The sequence below is a fragment of the Crocodylus porosus genome, unplaced genomic scaffold, assembly GCF_001723895.1.
Source record: "Crocodylus porosus isolate Cpor-Errol unplaced genomic scaffold, CroPor_comp1, whole genome shotgun sequence".
In the NCBI taxonomy this organism is placed as follows: domain Eukaryota; kingdom Metazoa; phylum Chordata; order Crocodylia; family Crocodylidae; genus Crocodylus; species Crocodylus porosus.
This window is the reverse complement of record NW_017728925.1, coordinates 4964806-4988024: the sequence shown is the minus strand read 5'-3', so window position 1 is coordinate 4988024 and position 23219 is coordinate 4964806. Positions and strand designations below refer to the sequence as shown.

Sequence of the window (23219 nt, the reverse complement as noted above, 5' to 3'; positions counted from 1 at the left end):
GTGGTGGTGGACGGGTCATATCCCACCTAGGGGGAAGTGGGCAGCGGAGTCCCTCAGGGCTTGGTCCTTAGGCCCGCGCTGTTCAATTTCTCTCTCAGCGATTTGGACGACGGGGTGAAAAGCACCCTGTTTAAATTTGCTCATGATACCAAAATTTTGGGTGAGGTGAGCACACTAGTAGGGAGGGAAAGACTGCAGCAAGACCTGGATAGGTTACAGGGGTGGGTTAACATAAACAGGATGCGTTTCAATACTGACAAGTGCAGGGTGCTGCATTTGGGCAGTAGTAACCAGCAGCACACTTGTAAGATGGGAAACTCCCTTCTCAAGAGCATGGAGGTAGAAAGGATCTTGGAGTCATTACTGACTCCAAGATGAACACGGGCCGACAATGCGAGGTCACGGCTGGCCGGGCAAACCGGACCTTGTCGTGCATCCACAGGTGCATCTCAAGCAGGTCCAAGGAGGTGATCCTCCCCCTCTATGCGGCACTGGTCACCGCACTTCAGGAGGGATGTGGACAACATGGAGAGGGGCCAGAGGAGGCCACTCATGTGATCGGGGCAGCAGGGCAGACCCTGCAATGACAGACTGCAGGACCTGAACCTGCTCAGCCTTCACAAGAGAAGGCTGAGGGGGGACCTGGTGACCGTCTATAAACTCACTAGGGGGGAACCAGAAGGGTTTGGGGGAGACACTGTTTCCTCGAGCGCCCCCTGGCATAACAAGGCATGATGGCCACAAGTTGTTGGAGAGGAGGTTTAGACTAGACATCAGGAGGCGCTACTTCACTGTCAGGGCAGCTCGGATCTGGAACCAACTTCCAAAGAAAGCGGTGCTGGCTCCTACCCTGGGGGTCTTTAAGAAGAGGCTTGATGCCTACCTGGCTGGAGTCATCTGAGCCCAGTTTTCTCCTGCCCAGGCGGGGGGGACAGGCGGACTTGAAGACCTACAAGGTCCCTTCTGACCCGACTTCTATGAATCTACGAATCTATGACCTGGTTTTCACACACAAAGAGGACAAAGCACTCCTTAGCAAAGACCCATGAGTGGCTTTACACAACACCAATGACACATACCTCTAATCCAGCAATACCAGATGGTCCAATCACTCCAGGTGGTCCTCGATCCCCCTGGGGGGAATACATGGGATTGATTATACTCCGGACTCCAAGCCACTAAAACTTTTTATGCACCTACCAAGCTCCTCCTCTTCACTGCACTTCCACATACAAGGGATGAAGGTTAGACTCTGGTATAATTTATTGTGTTACAGGCCTTGCCATTGACAACTCCCTCTCCATTTGGAATACGATCCCAGTAACAGTTTTTTCCTTGTGACTGAATAAATGGCATCTGCAGAGGAAACTCTGCTTAAAGCATAGGGTTACCCCTTTGTACTATAGCACATAGGTAACCTATTAGAAACTGGGATTTAGGAAATGAGTACAACAGCTAAGTCTTCAGTCCTATGTGCCTTTCACTGACTTCTCTCCATTACAAGAGGAGGATTTGCATTGCAGCGGTTGCCAAAGCTCTCTGAGATCCCAGACCCATGGCAGCAGGTAAGCACCTTGCTAGTCACCCAGTCAAAGACAACTCTCCACCACATGTTGGAGAACAGTTTTCCCATCACCCATGGTGCACTATTACAATAGGGAAGGTTATTTCACATTAGATAATTTCTTTTCAGTACCTTCTCTCCCTCAGGACCGTCTAAACCAAGTAGACCTTGGAGACCAGCTTCTCCCTGTAAAGAATACAAGAAAAGGTTGCATGCAGTCAGGCAAGCAATTGCTTATGCAGAGGAACTACTCAGCCTCTACACCAATGACATGACCCAACTCCACATTACTACATCAGAAACACTGTAGTCAGCAAAGAAGGAATGGTACAAAGGCTGACATACGGTTCGTCCTCTGGCTCCAATTGCTCCTGCAAGGCCAATCACACCGACCTGGCCCTGGAAAGGGGAGAAAAGTTTGTGTTATTAGAGTCTGGAAAACCCCCAGAAGACTAATCCTGGAGTCTCACCTGACTGAGCCTAGCCTGAACTTGTAGTGCCAACCACAGCAGCAACTGCATTCAAAGCTGTTTTCCCTGTGCCAGAAGCCTGAGAAAATGAATTCATGCGAGACTACCAATGTAACTTTGAAATCTCATGCCTGAGGATTGCCAGGGAATAAGAAAGTCATATGTACAGGGACAGACCCATACTACTCCCTAATGGAAAACACCAACATTCCCCATGGGGCTCCAAAATATTAGGCAAATTAATTCACCCATCCTAAAGCACAACCCCCAACATTTCACACATAGCAAAAGGAAAGAGAGAGATTTATGGTCAAGATATTTTTAACCAGGTACAAGGAACAGGCTTGGACAAATCATACTCCTAAATCAGTAAGGAACCCTAAGAACTCAAATGGCTAGACAGAGAGATTCTCAAACTTAGGGTGAAGCTTGAGAGTTAACTGAGCTGAAGAGCTATGAAGAAACCCTTAGCATGGTGTCTCTCCCCAGCTCAGAGGCTGGATGTTTTATAGACAGGCTTTTTTTGGTTTTTGTTGTTTTTTTGTCTTTTTTTTGGGGGCGGGCGGTTACTTTAAAAAAGTTTTTTTGGGTAAAATCTTGTGTGATTTGAGCATTTAAAAAACAGCACAGAAGCTGATCTTTGTCAAAAGGCACATTTTTTTCTTAAGAGCTAGTGATGCACCACATTGTGTTTTCCATTGTTTATTTGGGCTGATAAATAGGAGCCTTTTCAGCCAAAGAAATGCAACGTTGCTTTTGTGTAAAATCAGACACTTTTGATGCAGTGAAAAGCCCTCCATTGGAAGGGTTGTGACTTCACTACAACTCCACTGGGGAGTCTCCCACATTCACACTAGGTCTGAACTCCCATCCTCACGGGTTCCACTAGGCTTCCTACCAGGGCTCAGGATGACATGTGAGAGGAGGTCTCCTCAAAGTACTTGCCAGCAAACCTTCTTGCCCCTTATCTCCTTTGGGGCCTTTTTCTCCAATATTCCCCGTACTTGCACCTGATCCAGGCACTCCTGGAGGACCCTGGGAGCCAGCATCACCCTGAACATTAATTGAAACAAAGGAACTCTGATCAAGAGCTGAACGAAGGGTAAAAAAAAAAAACAGAAAGAAAATGAGACAGCGATTCACCGGCTTCTAAGCTAATGCTCTGAGTAATTTTAAAAGCACCCTGAATATCTGGTCCCGCAGCATTAATATGCAAAGAGGTTTATAATCCCTGTGTTATTTGTAAATCTCAGCCTTAACATTGAGCCTATAAAGGCCCACCCACAATCCAAGCCTACCACTAGCATCTTCCCTGGGGACCACATCACAACGGATGGGCTGAGCACCTCACATGTGCAACCTAGGTGCCAAAAGGGAAATCAAGGAAGAGACACTCTTCACCTTTTCTCCCTTGAGGCCCGGCTCGCCCGCATCTCCAGCGTCTCCGACATCACCCTGTGAAGGAGAAGCAGTCTCTTAGGCACAGAGTTACAGCGATCAGTCATTCAGGTCCTCTACCTGGCAGGTCCTCTCTTCTCTATCTCAGCTAGTCTCTGATGTTTGAGGCCTCTTACATGAACTCCCAATGGATTTAAACCTCTGGCAAAGAATTTTGGACTCTCTGGCAGAGAATCTGTGCCTTGCACAGGTACGTGGCTACCAGTGCCAGCTTGAGTTATTAGCGCACGTTGAGCTGCAAACTCTATCCTCTGACCCATGAAAGGGAGATCTCATGTTCCCAGGTCTGCCCCTGTCGCACCAAAGAACTTCACTTGTTTTTAGGGTTTTATAGCTGGGACAGTCTACTGAGATGTATTTCCAGCGCTATCTTATCCAAGGGACAGGCAGAGCAGTAGTTTTGATACAGTACTTAGAGCAAAATCAGGCTGGACAGGGAACAGAAAAAGTTCGGCAATTTCCAATTAGGGAACATACTGTGAAGCCAGAGCACAGGGACCCACTGAAAGGATGGCAGCTCAAGGGTATGAAGCAACAATCCCTGACCAGGAAATGGAAAGTACTGTCATACCAAATGAGTTTGGAAAGCAGAAATCAAGTCCAACCTGCCTATGAAGCTTGGGCTGGATCAAAGTTGTTTCAGCTAAACGTCTTTTCTTTGAGGAGGAAATATGTTTTCAACATAATCAGATAGTCTCTAGTTCTTCCCCAACTTCTTCCCCCACACCAACCACAACCAAACCAAAAACAAACTGGACAATAAACCTGAAAACCAAAACTGTGGGGCTGGACATGCTTTCCCCCTTCTCCCAATTTTGGATACTTTCTAGCCACACTATGAAAAAACAATTAGGTTGGTGGGCAGGAAAGGGGCAGTTCAGTGCAAAGTCAAAATATGCAACACCAGCACATACCCAGTACTTTTCAATCAGCTCCATGCAGCATTTTTTTTTTAACCTGAAAAGCATATGGGTCCTGTTCCTAATGCTACCACTCCATGTGAACTGTCTCTTCCATATGCTTGATGAATCTCTCTCCTATGCCTGATGAAGGGTGTTTGTGCCTGAAAGCTTGCAATTAAAGACATTTTTTTTCAAAAATCTTGTTGGTCTAATAAAATATATCATCACTATTATGAGTCCGGATCGCCTCTCTCAAGCTTTTCTGCTGCCATCCATCACACTAGTATGTCCCTAATGATCCCTAATTCTCCCCTCCTGAGGTCTAAAATTTTCTTGATGCCTCCATGGATAACATCTTGCCCTGAAAAGAGCAAAAAACCAGTGTGAAAATAAAGCATCGAAAGATGCCAATCAGAAAGGGCCTTTGTACTCATGACCTGGACACTCTCCACCCAATTTCGTAATGCCCCCCACCCCGAGCCCTCTTTTTGCTTGGATTGGTCTACTAACTGCAACTATCTGAACCATCCCTGCCTCTTGACTCCACCCTATTTTCAGCTTCTGGCAAGAATCAGACACATACTCTGCCTTGAGCTGGATGCAATGAAATGACTACCTTGGTAGGGGCCCGTAAGGCAGGGGCCATCTACAAGTGTACCTCTTTTCCTAGCTCCCCAGGTCTCCCAGGGTGTCCCTTTGGCCCTTCATCTCCTGGTTCTCCAGAGCTTCCTTTGACACCTGGATCTCCTACGAGTCCAACTTCACCCTGGAAAGGAGGAAGATGCTAGGCATTTAGTATAATCTAGCCAATGCTCGATGCACTCCATACACAGTCTTTCATTATACAGTGTTACCTTCTCCTCAGAAGACATATTCTTCTGCATAGGTGTTATACGCCTAAACCCTGTGGGATTCCAAAGCTGTCACACACCTTGCTATAATATGAAGTAACAAACTGACGAAAAATCCCAGAAGGAGTGACTGTAACTTGTGGTTTGGGATTTGCAAAAGCTCTTCAAGCACTGGGGAGCCTGACCCCCCTTAAGAGTCCAAGGGAATTGGGTACCTAGCTCCCCAGGCACTTTTGCAAATCTAACCCTGCAGTAGTGACAGTAGCAACAATGAAATCTCAAGGGCTTGGGAGGTTTTGCTGTTATTCCAAACGCCACAAATCTGCAACCTGGCTTTAAAGAACCAGCATATGCCCACCTTGTGGTGTGACAGCTCCATATTGTGAGTGTGGAAATCTGAAAGTGAAACACATTTGCCTGCATTTGTTGTGGAAGCAGCATGAAAGGGACCTGGTAACGTGGGTGGCAGCATTTCTTTTTTAAATGCACTATTATCAAAAAGGGGTGCAGGTCTCCCTTTAAGTTCTGTTCTCTGCACCCATTCGATCCACAGATGAAGACAAGGCATAAGGGTCTATGTCTGACCACAGAAATATGTGCATTCACTTCCACAGAAAGCCCAGTCCCAAGGTGTCCCTGGGGGAGTGCTGTATAGGCGTCTGGCCTGTAAACGTATGTTAAGAATGAGTATTCCCTTCCCAAACCTAGGCAGCCAATGCAGCCTGTTGGTTTCTCCATTCCACGTGTCACTTCGTTAGGCAAGTATTAAACAAGACACGAACTTCAGAACTGAGCTTACAGACTGACCTGTTCCCCTTTGACACCAGGCTGACCTTCCACTCCCGGCAGCCCTGGAAGACCCTAGAGATGAAAGAACAGACTAACTCATCAACACTTTAAAGAATGTGCATGCCCTCTGGGTGTATGCATTGTCCAACAACACACTTGTGACTTAGCAGAGCCAGGACCAGAGAAGGCTGGACCATCCAAGAAGTTCCTCAACAGCTGCAGAGAGTGCCTGTGCCAGCTATGCTTTCTTGAGGAAGGTTGCCAAGCCCTGTCTGACCCAGACTGCATCTGTCTGAGGTCCTTCCCAAAGCAGGACAAAATGCTTGAAACAATGTGTGCCAATTCAGTTCAGGACAAGCTGTCCCAAACCTCCTTCTCTCACCGGGGCCCATGAGGAGGAGTGAAAAGGGGACAGGGATCAGGATTTCCTTTGGCACCTAGCATACCTGCTCGCCATCCAGACCACCGATGCCTGCTCCTCCAGGATCTCCTGCTTCACCCTAGAGAAACCAGGACATTCAACCAAAACCAGAATACCTCGTGGGAGGACTGACACTGAGGAAGCCCCATCCTCCAAGCTCCAGCAATATCAGTCTCTGAACGGCTACAGTAGGCTGTCATATTTTGTCACAGACATGCCTGGAGAGTTTGCAATATTTGACTTCCCACCAGATGCTCAATGCCCTCTTCCCTTCACGTTAAGAGCCCCTTCCCCAAAGACAGTGGCATTTTCACTACACAGGATGGGGTAATGCAGAAGTTCCCAGCCTGATAAGGTCCCCTCCAGTAGCCAGACGGAAGAGCAGCTTCTCTTGGGGATTTTGAGGCTGTTGATGCAAGCAAGGAAAATAAGGCACTCCAGGGTCATAAGCAGGCAGTCTGGGCTCAAGGGTGACTGTGAAGAATGCGGTTCTTTAGAGGAAGGTGGGGATTCTGCCTGCTGGCTCGTCTGAGTGTATTGCATGTGGATTAATCAATCAAAACCAAAGGTCTGATGTTTGCAGTGTTAGTGGAGTGAGGCTGCAGGGCATTCCTGAATGCTAGAGCTTACCCTCAACCTTTTCTCTTCCGTCTCCATAACCCTCCTTTGCCTACAGCGCACCACTTTCCCCTATTCTGTCCACTCACAGACAATGCCATCTGTTGACTGTGGAAGGAGAGCATCCCAACATGGGAGAAGACACATATGATACAGGCAAATTTCTTGTTCCTCACCCAGTCCCAACGATTTAATTTACCGGTATAAGGGAGAATGTGCCACTTTTGTCTGCACATGTACTTCACTAATAACACTCCAAACGTAGTGTAGGTATTGGCTGTGCATTCCTGCCCATGCAATTAAATGGATGTAGAGCTAAGTCCCCATTTCATTTCCTTACCTTCTCTCCTTTCTCGCCCAAAGGTCCCTCAGGTCCAGCTGGACCCTCAAAACCCTGAAAGAGGATGAGCTAACTTAGCAAAGACATTTATTCAGACTTTTTTCCACTCCCAAATGTTGCCTATGGGGACAATGACAGAACACACTGCACAGCCTGCCAGCTAAAAGGAAGAGCCAGGCTCCTGCTTCGGTTTAGGGTCTCATGTATCCACATTCATCACTCTTCCATTTGGGCTCATCCCCCTGGCCTGCCTCTTCATGTTGCAATCAATTAGGAGGCCTATTAAAAAATATCACTGCCTCATATGGAGCACCCAATACTCCAGATAGGAAGAACAAGGTCAGTTGGCAAAGCACGTAAACACCTAGCTACAAAATTCATGCACTTTCCAGTTATGCCAGAAACCAAAAGGCTAGGTTCAGTTAGATGCCATGATTCAAGCATAAAAAAGGTCTCTCAGGCAGTGCTGGATTTAGGCTTAAGCTACAGCTTAGGGCCTCACAATACAAGAGGCCTCTAAATCAGAAAAAAAAATTGACTCAATATCAAGTTTTATAATATAAGAGATAATAAAGGAGAAATAAATTGGTAAATAAAGGAGATATGGAGAAATGACTCTCTAAATGACTCACATTTTCATTCTAATATGACAAAAATATACATACATTGGATTATTTTTATTGTATGAGGCCTCTTAAATTGGACATAGCTTTGGGCCTCAGCATGTCATAATCCACCACTGGTCTCAGATACCACTCACAAACACTGTAGGCTGAATATTTGGCCTGCAACATCATTAAAGAGCCCAGGGAAGACCCCACAGGCAGCGCACAACATTACGTCAATGTGTTAAATGCCTTAGTGAGGGAGCCAGTGAGCAAACGCTGTTTGATAGCATGTGTACCCTGCACAACACAAGGAAGGAAGAATGCTTTGAACCCCCAGGAAGAACAAGGGCCCAGTAAACCCCTACACAGCAAATGCATTTTCCTCCATGAAAGAAATCCCAATTAATTATGCACAATAATCAAATGTCATGAGGTTTGAGACATCTGACAGTACTGTAAGACAAGACAACATCGATCTCACACTGGTTGGCTCCAGCTACCTTGAGAAGCTGATACTAAACCGACCAAGATTTTCTAAAGAGACAAGTGACTTGAGAGAACCAACCTGAGAAACCATAAGCAGCGGCCTGCTTGTCAGACACTGCCGAGTGCCCAGCCCCTGGAAATCACGTCCTAGAGGGAGCTCAACATCTCAAGTCACTTTTTACAATTCAGCCTTTATTCTTGCAGCTGCCAACCCCTCTGAGACAGGAACCAATGGCACCACTAAAGCAGTGGTCTCCACCCTTTAAATAGGAGATAGCCTTTGGCATTTAATAGCAACCCAAGATCTACCATGTGCTGCTGCTACCCCCTCCCACCCACCCAGCAGGTAAATCTGTGGGAAGGGAAGGGAGAGGCAGATCAAGGCAGAGGGAGAAAAAATGATGTGGGGGTACACCTCCCCAGCAAGTAAGTCCCAACCGGATGGAGCACCACTCAACTTACCCCTGCTCCTGCCTCTGTGGCGCTGTCCCTCACCGCGGTGGCTGCAATCCAACCCCTGCCACTTCCCCCACCCCCAGACTGACCTGCTGGGCTGAGGCGCGTACGTGCATGCATGCGGGCACTCGGCCCTCCACCCCAGCCTCCGATCAATTCCAAGAGGCTCTGAGATCTACTGGTGGATCAAAAGCCACTGGTTGGTGACCACTGCACTAAAGCATCTTAGCATGCGCAGATGGGAGGTAAAAAGATCACTGTGGCATATGCCCTAAAACTGGGATTTTTCTCTTGGTTATCTCAAAGCCTTTTCACCAGAAAGTAGTCAGAGAATGGGAAGCAACTAAGGTAGCTTCTTTCCTGCAGACCTTTGTATGTCAAGGTTATGTACCCAATCTCACGTTAGCTAGGAAGCTGAGGCAATTAGCAACCAGAAAATCTGTAGCTTTGCAGGCTACAGGTATGGCAAAGAAGATACACAGCTGGACAGGAGGAGGAGAATGCCCTTTCAGGATTTTGGCTTTGATCACAGCTACCACCAGCATGTCTTAAGAGGAGAAAGAGAAGTGAAGTAGCAGCTGATTGCATTGTTCTTGTGTCATACACCAACCAAAGGAACTGGCATCTGTACTCACCATATAGCCAGCAGGTCCAGCAGCCCCACTAGGTCCAGGGAGTCCCATTTCTCCTACCACACCAGGTTTGCCAGGGGTGCCATCTGTCCCCTGACTACCTGGAAGCCCCTGTATGGAAGAAGGAACAATTAGGCATTGATAAATATACCCATAGGTTCAGATCTACCTGACAAATAACACAGAGAGCAGCTGGAGATGTAATTCCCAAAGGTCAAATGCAACCACCCAGAACTAAGAGGGTTATGACCAGAGTACGGGCAGGTGGCTTGGGATATACATCCACTGAGAACTGGACTGAGACCACCACATTATTTTGCTGACATGAATAAACATGTCTCTGATCTGGATGGATCTTCTCGTCTCCACCAGTGCTACCCAAGGGCATTTCTGCATTCACACCCCTATACTTCTTTCACTTACCGGCAATCCTGGAAGCCCTCTAGGACCCGGATCTCCTAGTCTCCCCTGCAAGAAAGATTGTTAATGGCTGAGTAGTAGCAAGTGAAAGGGGGGAGGCAGAGGCAATAACAGGCAAAGCTGAGCACCTGGGGCAGTAGCAACGCATGGAGGTAGCAGCAACTTCTTGCTGCCACCATTTTTACCTCCCGTCGATTCCCATCTTGCACAGCAAAAAGCTTCCCTTGGGCCATTCACCAGCCCTGGGTCCCCAAATTTTCCATTGGAAAATACAATCCCTCTGCACAGGAGTTGTGGGGGTAGGAGCCATTCACACAGTGCTATTTGCAATGCCACTGCAGCATCGCCGGCCCCAGCTACACTATCCCCTTCCCCAAGGCAGTGCTTTGTTCCCTGCCCTCACCTCACCCCTGGCAGCCGAGGGGATTTTACCGGTGCTGCACTGGTCCCTCAGCAGGGCCTCACAGCACAGCACCATTTGAACCAGCAGAATGAGACATTCTGGCTCCCCTCGCAGAGGGCTTGTTTGCACAGGAGGATGAGGATCTCATGCTGAGCTGACACAGCTCAAGTGCTCCCACAGATTAATTGGAACTAATGAATTGTGTCTGCTCCAGAATGCAGCCTGGCACTTCTCCCACAGCAACGGCCTCGGCGCGGAGCAGGCGAAGAATAGGGGGTGTCCCCCTCGCTTTGCCGAAGCCTGTTGCAGGCCAGGGTGGGAGCAGCAGCATTCCCCTTTGCCTGGGCAGGGGTGATGAGCCTGGGGAGGGAGTCTGGGACCTGCACGATGCCGCTGCAGCAGGGTGCATGGTCCATTCAGTTGGTTCTCCCCAGGTGCCAGGATTGCCCTGCCAGGGCCCCTCATGTGCTGTGTGGGAAGTGATGCAAATGCTGCTGCAGCATGGTCCAGGAGCCCCTGCTGTGAGGAGCGATGCAGCCTGTGCTGTGCAGGGACACTGCTGGAGATGCCCTCACTCTCACTTTGACTGTACCCAGCAGGTCCCAATCCCTGGCCTCTTGCTCTCCCTCAGGGTTGTTTCCTCCAGCTGTGCTTCCCCTCAAGAGCTACAATCCCCAACCAGGGTGCTCATGCAAGCAGGCCAAAGACTGCTCCCACAAATATCTTTCTCCACACTTGCCAAAGAAGTGTCAAGAGGGGCCTCGCTAAAGGGAAACCTGGGAAACCACAGCGGGGTGACTGCAGTTCCCTACTGCCTCCTGACTGGTGTGAGGGCTAGGCTAACTCTGGCACTGAGAGGTTTTCTTCTCCATGAAGCTACAAAAGTGCTCAATAATGCCTCAGCCTTGCTGGACGGCCCTGCCTGTGCCCTGGCCTTTCATGCTCGCGTTCACCGAGCGTGCAAAACTGGCCTAATCCTTTCAGCGCCTGAAACGCCTCACCCCGTACACAGAGAAGAACAACAAGGCAACACATACCTGGAGGCCAGGGGGACCTCTTGAACCAGGAGGGCCAGGTGGAGCCTGATAAGAAGGAGAGAGGCAGACAGAACAGCCTTGGTAACTTCATCGATTTCATAGACATTAGGGCTGGATGGGACCTCACAAGATCATTGGGTCCAGCCCCCCGCCTAAGGGGCAGCAAGTCTGCTGGGGTCAATGATCCCAGTAACATAAGCATTCAAGTGTCATTTAAAAGCATCCAGAGTAGGTGCTTACACCATTTCTGGTGAGAGTCTGTTCCAGGCCCTGAGGACTCGGACGGTAAAGAAGTTTTTTCCTTATGACCAGCCTAAAATGGTCTTCCAGGAGTTTGTGACCATTGGACTTCGTCTTCCCTTGGGGCGCTCTGGTGAACAGACGTTCCCCCAGTTCCTGATGCACACGCCTGATGTACTTACAGGCTGCCACCAGATCACCCCTGAGCCTGCGCTTCTCCAGGATGAAAAACTTGCCTTTGTTCTCCTGAATGTTTTTGCACTATGACTTGTTTAAAGACCATTCTGCCTCCTATGTACACAGTCCCACAGGAAACATTTAGGCAGCTATTGCACCTAACTCCACATTTCCTATAACCCCCTGATGATGATGGGGAAAGTTTTCTCACCATACCTTACTGCACTAATTGACAGCAGATCACTACCAGAGCCTACCACTGGAAGCCACGCACCACTTGCAGGCTGATTTTTACAGACAGTTAAGGAACAATACTCACTTTGGGTCCAGCTTTTCCTGGAAATCCTGATGGGCCCTGGTCTCCAGGCTCTCCCTGTAAGAAGAGGCAGAAGGAGGTTTTATCTATTACAATCTGGAAAAGAACCTCTCATGTAAAAGCAGCACTGGTAACCACCTCTTTGCAGACAGCAGAGGAGAATTGATGAGCCTTAAATCGATCCAGGCAGACCGCAGCCTTATCTGCTCAATTCTAGGTGGGAGTTTTATTGGCGCATATATTGGTGGAGACAGAAAGTTGGATTGTGGGTTGAGATTGTAGCATGGCCTCACAGCTATATATACAAATAAGTATCCTGAACTCATTAGAGAGAGGCCTGAGCCAAAATCCATGTTGTTCAACATCCAACATTTTTAACATGCTTTTTATTATGAGCCAAATGACAACAAAAAAAGATCCCATAGAAATATATATTGCTAAAGCCAGGGGAAAATCCACATCTAGCTTGGAATGTAATGAGTCAGCCCTAGCTCAGGTACTAACACAAACTAATTAAAGGAGGCAGCAGGATTTCAGCGTGTTCATACTGACTGCTTCCGCCCCACATTTCTGTTAGGCAGGTTTTCTTAACAGGGCTAGCAAGCAGACAGGCTGACTGAGCAACAGCCACTGTTACCTCCCTTGACATCAAACTCTGGTCTCACTCGGGAAAGAAATGCAAAGGGGTGAAAGAACATGCAAGTGATACAAGAGATAACAGATGCTGGAAGCACAGTACCGTTTCACCCTACAGAAGCTATTCCCATGCAAAAGCCCCATTCAAGAGCCTCCCTTCTTTTATGTCACACTCTAAATCATGGTGTCCCTCAAATTAGAAGGAGCTCACTCTTCCTAGAGTGACTGTCATGCAAATGGCTAACGGTAAGGTCTCCCCTGAGTTCTCACCAATACATTTTTATGGCCTTACCTTTTCACCCATAGGTCCTGGCTTCCCTCTGTCCCCAACAGGCCCTGGGTAGCCCTGGTGGAGAGAAACACATTAACCTAATTCAGTTATGTCTAATGCACAGTATTCACCTTGAGTAAAGGTGGAGGAAGCCAAGTGCATAGAGCTCACTTCTCAGAAACGACACCACCCATAAAGAAGATATGAGATGGCAGCCATCATCAACAGTAGAGCATTTACAAAAAACTGGTCCTGCCTTTTTGGCTCTTCTCAAACAAACTTCAATATCCTCCTGTAACAAGCATGACGGCCTGGTAGCAACAGAGCTCTTCCTTCCAGCTGCACAGGCAGCTACACGGTGCTTAGCTAGCTACTCCCCCTGTCGTGTGTAGGAGAAGCTTACACAACTGGCGATTTAAAAAGTGGAACAGACCACTGCCCTCCCACACCAACTAGTATGTGCCACTCGAGGGGATTGTCTAATACTATGTTGCTGCAGCAGAAGAGGGTCTGAGCAAGAGATGGTGTCCATTCAAGCTATCTTGCTAGAGGAAAAGTAGAGATCTTATGACCAATAACTATGGGAAGGGTTTACACAGGCAACCTCCCAGCACCAAAGCCTGGGAATCAGGAGTGAAAACTACACAAAGCAACTGTGAGGGTTTTCCACATACACTGGAGGAAGAGCTTTTTTTTTTTTTTTTTTAAACTGATGCCACAATACCAGGAACACCAGCTGGTCAGCCCCTCAGGACACAAACCATGGCGTTGGGACTAGGAGTGGAAGGCAGGTGCTCTTTGTATGGAAGCATTGGATCAAGGCTGGAAAAGTGGGCTGACTCGAGTGAGCAGCTCTCATCGGTACAGCCTCTACCTGGCCAGCAGTTGGCCTGAGAACAAGTGGTATCAACACACAGCAAATTCCAGGGTGATATCCCAGGAAGCCAAAGGTGTGGGGTGGGCTGCTTTCAGAAAACTCCTAGGACGGGTCTTGGATACCAGGCATCTGGACAGCTATTTTTTCTTTCAAGCTCAGCCCTTTTCTATCCCATGTGCTGTCATAGATCTGCCTCCTCACTGCCCAGCACCACTGTGCAGTGGTAACAGGTGGGCACGGCTATCACTTACATACATGCCGACAGGTCCTTGAGGTCCTTCCAAGCCAGGTTTACCAAGCAGACCCTGCCAAAAAGGAAATTAAAATTCAACAGGCTGTCTGAATGCACAAGGCCAGTCCTGCTGCCAACGCTAGCAAGAAAGGAGCAGTGCAGTGGATTACAGAGAGGCGGGGTGCAGGGGTCTTTCTTACTAAAAACTCAGATAAATAGACATGTTTTAGTCTGAATCCTAAGAAGAGCCAAATATCTGCTGCTCCTCTTGGCTTCAGTAGGGACCATGAATGCTCCGAATCAGGGATGCTCATCCTCTAGCCCGTGGGCCAAATGCAACCCATGGAGCCATGGCATTTGCCCTGCAGGGCTCTCCAGGGGTTGGGAAATTTAGCAGTGGGGGAGCAGTTGCAATTAATATAGCCACTCTCCCCCACTGCCAAATTCCTAAACCCAAGCTGTGCACAGTAGGTTGGGGCCAGGCCACGCTGCTCCCCCACCCTCCTCAGCTGGATCAAGGCTGGACCATGCCTCCCCCCCTGCAACTGGATCAGTGTCAAATCCCCTTCTTCCTTCAGAGGGCTGGGTTGGGGCCAGATGCCCTGCCATCCCATGTCTGGATGGGGTCCCACTGCAACCACCCCAGGTGCCAGGTCGGGACCACCAGCCAGATCTAACTCACGGACGGACCAACCACTGCCCTTTCAGCCCTTCAGCCAAAATGGTTAAGCACCACTGGTGAATGGTTCCTATGAGAAACCACACCTAGACACAAGTCTCTTTGCTTGCAGCAAGTGTGGGAAAAGAATGAGCACTTCAGGTGCAGAAAGCATGGAGAAGGGAGAAGAGGCTGGGTCACTTTTCTCTGCTGAAAGTCAAGCCAGACCGTTCAGAAAGGGCAATTATAGTCTCACGGGGAGCACAGCAGCTAGAATACAAGGCACTTGCTTGCATGCATTGAAAGATGCATAAAATCCTCAGGCTCAGAGGTGGTGAGAGCCTTTGTCGGTGCCTTTAGTTATCTGTTGTGTGGCACACCTCACATCAGAGAGCCCATGGCCCCTCTGTGGCACCATGCTAATGCTGAAAACTGCCCCAGAGGCCTGCTCTGAGGGAAACACTCAAACACATGAAATGGGTGAAATCCAAATGCTCTTATTTTTAGAACAAGACTACAGAAGAGCTACATGGTCCCTCACGTGTGCTCCACTACATGAGTGAAACTCACCCTCGGTCCTGGAGAACCTGGGTCTCCATCAGGTCCTGGTTTTCCTGAAGGACCCTTCAAAGACATTCAGGGATTGGTGTCATTAACAAAAGAGTTACCTTGATGGAGGCCTTTTTAAGCCCTGGTATGTGTTGCTCTGGTCAGCTAAGAGAGCAATCTAGTCCCTTATAGGTTCCCCCTTATTGATCTAATGCAGATATTTGATTGTGATGCATCCACTTGGTCTATGTAGATTGACACTGCAACTCCTGCATAGCACCGTTCATCAGCTGTCCAATGCCAGCATCTCAGGGCTGGCACCAGGGAGGATGCAGAGCACCTGGTGCCCGATGCCGCAATACAGCAGGAAGTGCAGTCTCAGATACTCTTTCTGGAGAGAGTGCAAAACAACCACTTTATGTCTGGGAGAAGGAAATAGCTTGGGATCTTGGGGTCTGGCAGCTTGTGCAGCTGAGTGAACAAGCACAGCTGGCTTGCTTATTCTCCCATAATGTGGGTGCACACTACTGGATTCAACCTGAAAGCTGGTGCTTCAATCATACAGAAACAGGGCTAGAAGAGACTGCAGGAGGTCATCAAGTCTGACCTCCTACTCAGGACAGGATCAACCTCGTCTAAACCATCCCAGCCAAGCATTTGTCTAATTGGCACTGAAAGACGTCCCATCCTCAGGTGCACATGATTATGTGGCTGTCTTGGACAGATGCTACAAGATGTAGTACTCCTGCCCAAACTTAGCTATTCATGGATTGCTGCTAGCTTTCAGGCTGGTCCAACAACAATTATCATTGCATTTCCTTTCAAGGTGGTGCTGTTTGTCACTGCTGGCTCTTCAGAAGCATGTAGAGATGCTTTACTAAGCTTCACCGTAAATATTCCTCGTGTGCACAATGCAGCAGCCTGTTTCCATACAGTCTGCGGAGATTTGCACAGTCTAGTTTTCTTTGAGTTACTACAAAACGCAAGAGCACCACTACAGCCTTACTTGCTGTACAGACACCCAGCCCACCAGCCTTTCCCCATGAAAGATAATTCTTCAATTAAGAGAACAGAAATTCCTCCACATTGCACTCTCTCTTAGCTAGACAAGCCCAGGAATAACATATCCTATTCTTTCCCATTTGGGGCATGAACCAAGCCCTAATTCAGCCAATGGTGGCTTTTCTGTAGATTTTAATGGGAGTTGTCTCAGACACTGAAAGAATAAGCTAGAGGTTATGCGAATCCCTAGTGAGAGCAATATTGACTTCAGCCTCATATCTGCTATCCACTGTCCTCCCAGAATACGCAAAAAAACAGCGAACTGCCCATTTTAGTGCTGTACTGAATGGACCACCACCATAGGACACAGGGTTTTCTTACTAGTAATCCAGGAGGTCCGTTGTGCCCTCTGTCACCCTGCAAGCCTAAAAAGCCCTGGGGAGAAGCACAAAGAGTCAAAACATGCGAGGTGACGGTTGGGAGAGAAAGTGGAAGCAAACACACATAGGTAGGGCCGGCCATGAGATTGCTGCTGATGTCCCTATTGCACTGGGTGAACTCTTAGCCCTGCACCCCTCTAGGTTAGCCTTCTATTAGTGTAGTGCCTGACTCACGCACACGGTCTGTGGATTTCCTGACAGGAGGCTGACTGCCTCAATTTTGAGGCCTTTTTTTCAGGGGAAAAATGGAACAGAGTGTTCTGAACAAAATCTTGCGATTTCCTGTTCAAAAGCAAGTTTTACATTCAATTAAAAAAATTGCATTCTCTAATGTAAAATGAAGTCATAGTTAGAAGGCAACTGTGTCAAAGTGCAACTTTTTGTTCAGTCTAAATATTTTCCACAGTTTTGCTTAATGAAAACAAATCAGTTTTTTCCTTTTTCTTTTCCCTCTGAATCAAAACTGGTAGATGCCATGGAGGGCATTGAAAAGGGGATAAATCACCCTAGCTCTATCCAGTTCAGTGCTGCTCTCCCAGTACAGCATCCATTTCTGCCATTGTTGGAGACTGGGCTGGGCTAGATAGACCACTGGCCTGTCCCAGTATAGCACTGTTTATGCTCCTTTTACTCAATTTTAGGCTAGGGAAAATGAAGACTCTCCCGCAGGATGGACTCAAAGGACTAGAAAAATTTAAAACATCTGCACACACAAGGAATTCTACTCACAGCTGGTCCTTTTCTGCCCGGGCTCCCCACAACACCTGATCCACCCTGCAGGATAAGTCAGGCAGATAATAAGGTCTAGAAAATGTCACGCAGCTTCTGCCAACTCCCACCCAAGGCCATAGCATAAGAACATGGACATACATGGGTCTCCACTCTGCTTGTAGGGCAGCACCTTATTGAAATCCATAGGATTCATGTGGAAACCTAACTCACGGCATTTCTTGCTAAAGGCAAGAATCACAAGCAAGGGGTTTCTGGCTCTCACCTCAGCTCCTATTAGATGTTTGTCCACATCAAACCACCACTAGAAAATCTCTGTCCCTGCACGAGGGGTTCAGGACTGGAACTATATGGTCCAGGGGTTCAGGGTATAGGGAAGCAAGGGTTGAGAACTGGTAGGATACAGAACTAGAATATGCATACGTGGGCAGTGAGCTTCAGGGGAAAGCTGTAATGAATCTGCAGAGCTGTACTAGGGAGAGAACTGGAGGCAAAGACACATTTGCACATGGGTGAATGATGTGCATGTGCTATGTAGTCCCAGCTCAGTGCTGTCCAGGTCATATGGTCGTGTCACAGTATCCAGCTGTGATAGTCCACAACACATTAGGATATTCAATTCTGGGGACTGACTTGGATCCATCTCCCTTTCTTACAGAAGCATATTTATAAGAGACCCTCCACGTTCACTAGCGACAAGAATTATCAGCACCAACTGAGAACTCTGAAGTTAACGTAACAGGTTGTAATACAGTAGTTTTCACTTGTAGTCTTTCACAGCCAGCCCAAAAAATTACAATGCGACAGAGAATGTTTAAGTATATAGTATAGAATGGGAACCTGTGTACCAGGCTTTCCTTCTGGGCCTTCTATTCCAGGAGTGCCTCGTAAGCCCTGTCAAAAAGGTTTATGTTAGATTAGCATCTCAAATGAAACGCACTTGCTTGTATTTTACATGCAGCAAATTTGGACTGTGAAGGATGTATTTAAATAATACAGGAGGAGGTGCCTGCATGCACAAAGGAAATGCAGACCTTTTCACAAGAACAGTTTAAAGAGATGGGGATGGGAGACATTTGTATGGGCTTACTTGCTTGCCCTGGGGTTGTTCAATCCTGACTACTGGGAAAGGAAACAACTAGCTAACGCAGTTGCCCATCTCTACTGTTTTGCAGTCTTTAAATGCGCCTCCCCACTGTTTCTTTGTTTGTTCACCTGTTGCCTACTTCCTATACCCCAGAGAGTGAACTCTCTGGGGCAGGGACTGTGTGTGTTTGCCTGTCTAGGGCTTGCTGCAGTCAGACCCTAATCTTCATCCGAGGTCCCTAGATGTCGGTACCTCAGAAATAATTACTTGCACTTGCAAAGCACAAGATTTCCTAGATGTAACAGGACAAGTCTGTGCTCATCATTGCAGCCTGCTTGTTAACACGTCTTGTCTTCTCATTGCACCCTCACTCAAATGCAACCAGCTTGTAACAGCTCTTTCCCACCTCTGCTGTCAAACACTATAACCAAAAAATAAAAATAGCAGTGGGTGAAAGCCTATTTTTACTGCTATGCAGACAAGAATGTTGAATACCTGAAAAATATTTTCCTTCCAATCCCCTTCCACCCACTTCTATAGCTATTAATTGTAGCTTATTTGTCACATGTAACACGGCTAATAAAAGTTTCACTGAAAGTTACTTGTGAGTGTGCTCTATTTCCTACATTTCCTGATAGCAGGGGAAAGGCTCATTGCGTTTTGCTAGCATTTTTTACCAACTAATATAGTACTTGCACAAAAGGATACACATCCTCTATAGCAGTGGTCTCTGAAGTGGGGTGCGTGCACCCCAGGCGGTGCGCAAGATGATCCATTGGGGTGCAGGAAGAAAATATTAGAACTTCTATTTATATTTATATAAATATACATATATTGGGGGTGCATGCTCAAAAATGTTTTACTGACAGGGGTGCGTGATCAAAAAAGTTTGGAGACCACTGCTCTATAGTGCCATTCAAGTGGATTCCTTACCACTGACCTTACTACATGAATCCCCAAGAGGGGAATGTGGCACATTTTCACCCGTGTGCAATATCCAATAGCTGCTGAAAGCCACATTATCTCACAGCATTTACCTGGTACCTGATCTATGCTATGAAAACAACAACGTGAAATACAAGCCAGCCCCAATGGGAGCTAGGGTATAACCAGGGTGCCTACTTCTACTGGGAAATAACCAGCATGTCTGAAGACCTAGGTATGGAAATGGGCATGCAGCCTGTATGGTGCTGTGTTCTCATTCAGGTATGCAGTCACTGCTAATCTTAAGTGAAGCCTGTTGAAAAAGCTGCAGTGCAGACCCAAGAGAAAACATGTGTCTGGACCCCAATCTCATTTGTGGTGGTGCAGGTGCATTTCAGTACACTCAGCTAAGCTGCACTACCATGTGTTCAGGACCAGCGATTCATGTTTCAGGGAGACGTCCTGCTTTTAGGCCTGATTTGTGTTATTAGGGCAGTTTGTCCAGTGTCTTCTTTAAAGCAAACTTAGATAGTTGTAGACCAAGTGCAGGGCTGGCATTACTTACTGGGGGTCCTGGGACTCCAACAAGCCCACGTTGGCCCATACGTCCCTGTAAAGAAACAAGCATTACACGAAGGCACCTTCCGCTCCTTAAACAAGGCACAACGTGCGAGTCAGTCCCAATCCAGCATCAGAAAGGAGCTTTAGTAGTAACATGGGTTAATGGACTTCTACAACCACGGATTCATTTATACCTCAATGAAAGGTCACCTTCTATATAGGCTTCTCTCTGGTGTGGAATTTCTGCTTCACCAGCACTTGAACAGAGTAGTTTATTCACTCCTGGGTGCGGAGAGCTGACCACCACTACCCACATCTTCACCAGCAGATTGCTGCCATGTGACTCTGTCTGCTGCTTCTCCTCCTCCTCAAGTATCATTAAATTCAAGGGGCTCAAGCACACGCTCACAGTTAAGTGTGCTCTTAAGCTTTGTCCTGAATCGGTGCTCTGGCAGAAGGCAGATACCTCATTAAATGATCTGTCAGACAGGGGATGCTTTTTGTCCAGGACAAACAACCTGTGCTGCTCTTATCTGAGATTCACTGAAGGCATTGGTTTGGATCATTAGAGACCTAAAAATGCTCCAACATTCACTGACAAGTAATAAAAAGCATTGTCACTTACCCTGTGTCCTCTTGGTCCCGCCACACCCTTTGGGCCATCTGGTCCTCGATTGCCCTAAAATTCACAGGGGACAACCCAGTCACATCACACCACTGCGTGTATTTCTAATTTCCCTCTGCCTTTGCTCCCTGACAGATCCAGAGACAGGCACATCTCTACAACGTGTCAGGAGCCCTTGGCACAGCCCACTGGAGTCAATGGATTTTTGAGCTTTGGACCAAACGGGAAATATAGATTTTGATGTGGAGTTCTCTATTTGAACAATACTGTGATGTGTGTAATGTGCGTTGCACTTCAGCTAGCAGCTAGAACTTGCATTGCAAACCACGTCGGGTCCACCCGAGATACTGGATAGAGCAAGCTCTATTTTGACATATGAGAGGAGTAGGAGAGATTGATTTTTTCCATGCCCACACCACACACAGAGCAACCAGGATGTAAAGAGTCTTGGATATCCTGGACTTCAAACCTGGATGTTTCTGCAAGCAGACCCAACCTGGAGGAAGATACTTGACTACTATGCCAGGATTTTGCCTAGAGAAAGGTACATAGTGTGAAGCCCTATTCTAAATCTCTGTATAAGGTTCAAACATGGGTGGCACACTGGGCAGCAGCCCCACTAACTCCTCCAGCACCTTGCCCTCTGGAGGTCTGTGGATCGCTGGCATCCTAGATATACCTGTTATGCCAGCTTCCATGAGTCAATGCAGAGAGGCTGTGAGCAAGAGAAAGAGTGGGTGGGGGTGCTGGTACTTTTCCACTTAGCCAGTCAGCTTTACTCTGCAACTTATAATTCGGCTGGCTCTGCCTGCACTGAAGAAGGAGGATTTTTTTTTCTTTTAAGCCATGTACCAGGTGGAGGCAGATTTCATTCTCACAGCTTGAGGCCTGTCAAACAGATTCACAGACGGGACTGTGGAGATAATTTGTTCTTGGAATCAGGAGAGCATCTTTAGACAGCAAGCAAAATATGACCCCAGGCCCTCTTCGGACAGGACAAGCTGGAGGTTCATCACAGCAAGGTGTCCACGCACAGTAGCTGCTACTTGTTTAGACACTGAGGACAGAATGCGAACCTCAAGACGGAGGATACTGAAGAAAAGGGAAATTAGCATTTGGCAGAAACAAAAGTAATTAACTCGTCAGTGTTTATAGCCCAGCGCTTTCATAACACAGGGATGATTTAGGAAAAACCTGGCACTGAGTAATGTGCCTGAAAGCTGGACTCATGAACCGTCAGGGACCAGCACAATCCTCTTAGGAGCGAGTCAAATGTCAGAGGGAATAAGGCCATAACAGGACCTTGTACATGAGCATCATCATCATGTTTCCTCTGAGACTGGTGAAAACTGCTGTGCCTGTTCAGTGCCATGGAGTGCCTGAAACTAACCCCTTACAAGGCAAGTCATTCAGAGTGGATACTGAAGTAAAAAGGGCCAAAATGATACACCAGTATTTCCCAGGCTCATAAGAGCCGAGCCTCCTTACAGGAAAATGAAAACTAATCATTCCCTGCAGCCCTGCTTGTGTTGTTAAAGACCTCTGTGCCCTAATGTATACATCTTCCATGCTTCCCCACCACCCTCCACAATGACTCCATCAGCTTCTCTAGGGTCATGCCCCACCACACTTCAGGGGATCTTGGACATAATCCTTCCTCTTCTTTCTCCTACACAATGAACAACCAATAAAATAGTTAATGATGCAGATGTTTAACTGTAAACTGTCAGCATCAAGTGAGCCCCCACTGGAAAGAGCAAGGCAGCTCATGCTCCTGAGCTAATGCTCAAGCCCTCTGCAAAGTCAAGCAGATGCCTCAGCATCCATAACATATTTCAGAGGTTTTATTTGCAACTGTAGCACCTGGTCACTTGGGATTAGTTTACAGTAACACAAGAGCTCGTCATCCTAGCTTTACTTATTCCCAGTGCAAACTCAACTGTCATTGCAAGGCACTCCTATTGCACCTACATGGGGGATGGGCGGATTTCTGGTATAGAAACTAGCAAAACCCCCAGTTTTTCTTTTTTAATACACACACACACACACACACACACACAAAATATATATATATGACAGATATGCATTCCCTTCCCCAATTATTTCTGGCTTTCTTTCTCTCCCTCTCTATTCCCTACAGACAAGCATAAGCGAGCTCAGACTTAGCATAAGCTTTAACATTTTTATTTGGGTAGCAAGTTTTTGGTTTTGGATATCCACTGTTTTATATTGTATTATTATTAGGTCTGTATTGATTCTTATTGTTGTATATTGTATTATCATTATTTTCATATTGATTTTTATTGTTTCATATGGATATTGTATGGTTTAGGCCTGTGTTTGTAAGTGAACCAAAGTAATGTCAAGTTTCCATTTTGTATGTCAAGTCTCCATCTTGTAACATGGGAGATGCCTGGGCAGAGGACACAACTGTATGAGT

General features: G+C 47.3%; 1 protein-coding gene across 1 annotated transcript in view; it reads right to left on the bottom strand.

Moving 5' to 3' along the window:
- The window catches only part of LOC109313841 (collagen alpha-1(I) chain-like), a 152225-nt gene that overhangs the window by 18882 nt on the left and 110124 nt on the right, over positions 1-23219 (bottom strand). Inside the window, exons 26-46 of the mRNA XM_019540611.1 lie at positions 20780-20833; positions 20159-20203; positions 18423-18476; positions 17583-17627; positions 16795-16848; positions 15433-15486; positions 14224-14277; positions 13117-13170; positions 12192-12245; positions 11456-11500; positions 10019-10063; positions 9599-9706; positions 7414-7467; positions 6481-6534; positions 6053-6106; positions 5053-5160; positions 3436-3489; positions 2980-3087; positions 1910-1963; positions 1697-1750; positions 1080-1133 (exon numbers count right to left, since the gene is read on the bottom strand). Of these exons, the coding sequence (XP_019396156.1) occupies positions 1080-1133; positions 1697-1750; positions 1910-1963; positions 2980-3087; positions 3436-3489; positions 5053-5160; positions 6053-6106; positions 6481-6534; positions 7414-7467; positions 9599-9706; positions 10019-10063; positions 11456-11500; positions 12192-12245; positions 13117-13170; positions 14224-14277; positions 15433-15486; positions 16795-16848; positions 17583-17627; positions 18423-18476; positions 20159-20203; positions 20780-20833 (1260 nt within the window). The remainder of the gene's footprint in view (positions 1-1079; positions 1134-1696; positions 1751-1909; positions 1964-2979; positions 3088-3435; positions 3490-5052; positions 5161-6052; positions 6107-6480; positions 6535-7413; positions 7468-9598; positions 9707-10018; positions 10064-11455; positions 11501-12191; positions 12246-13116; positions 13171-14223; positions 14278-15432; positions 15487-16794; positions 16849-17582; positions 17628-18422; positions 18477-20158; positions 20204-20779; positions 20834-23219) is intronic.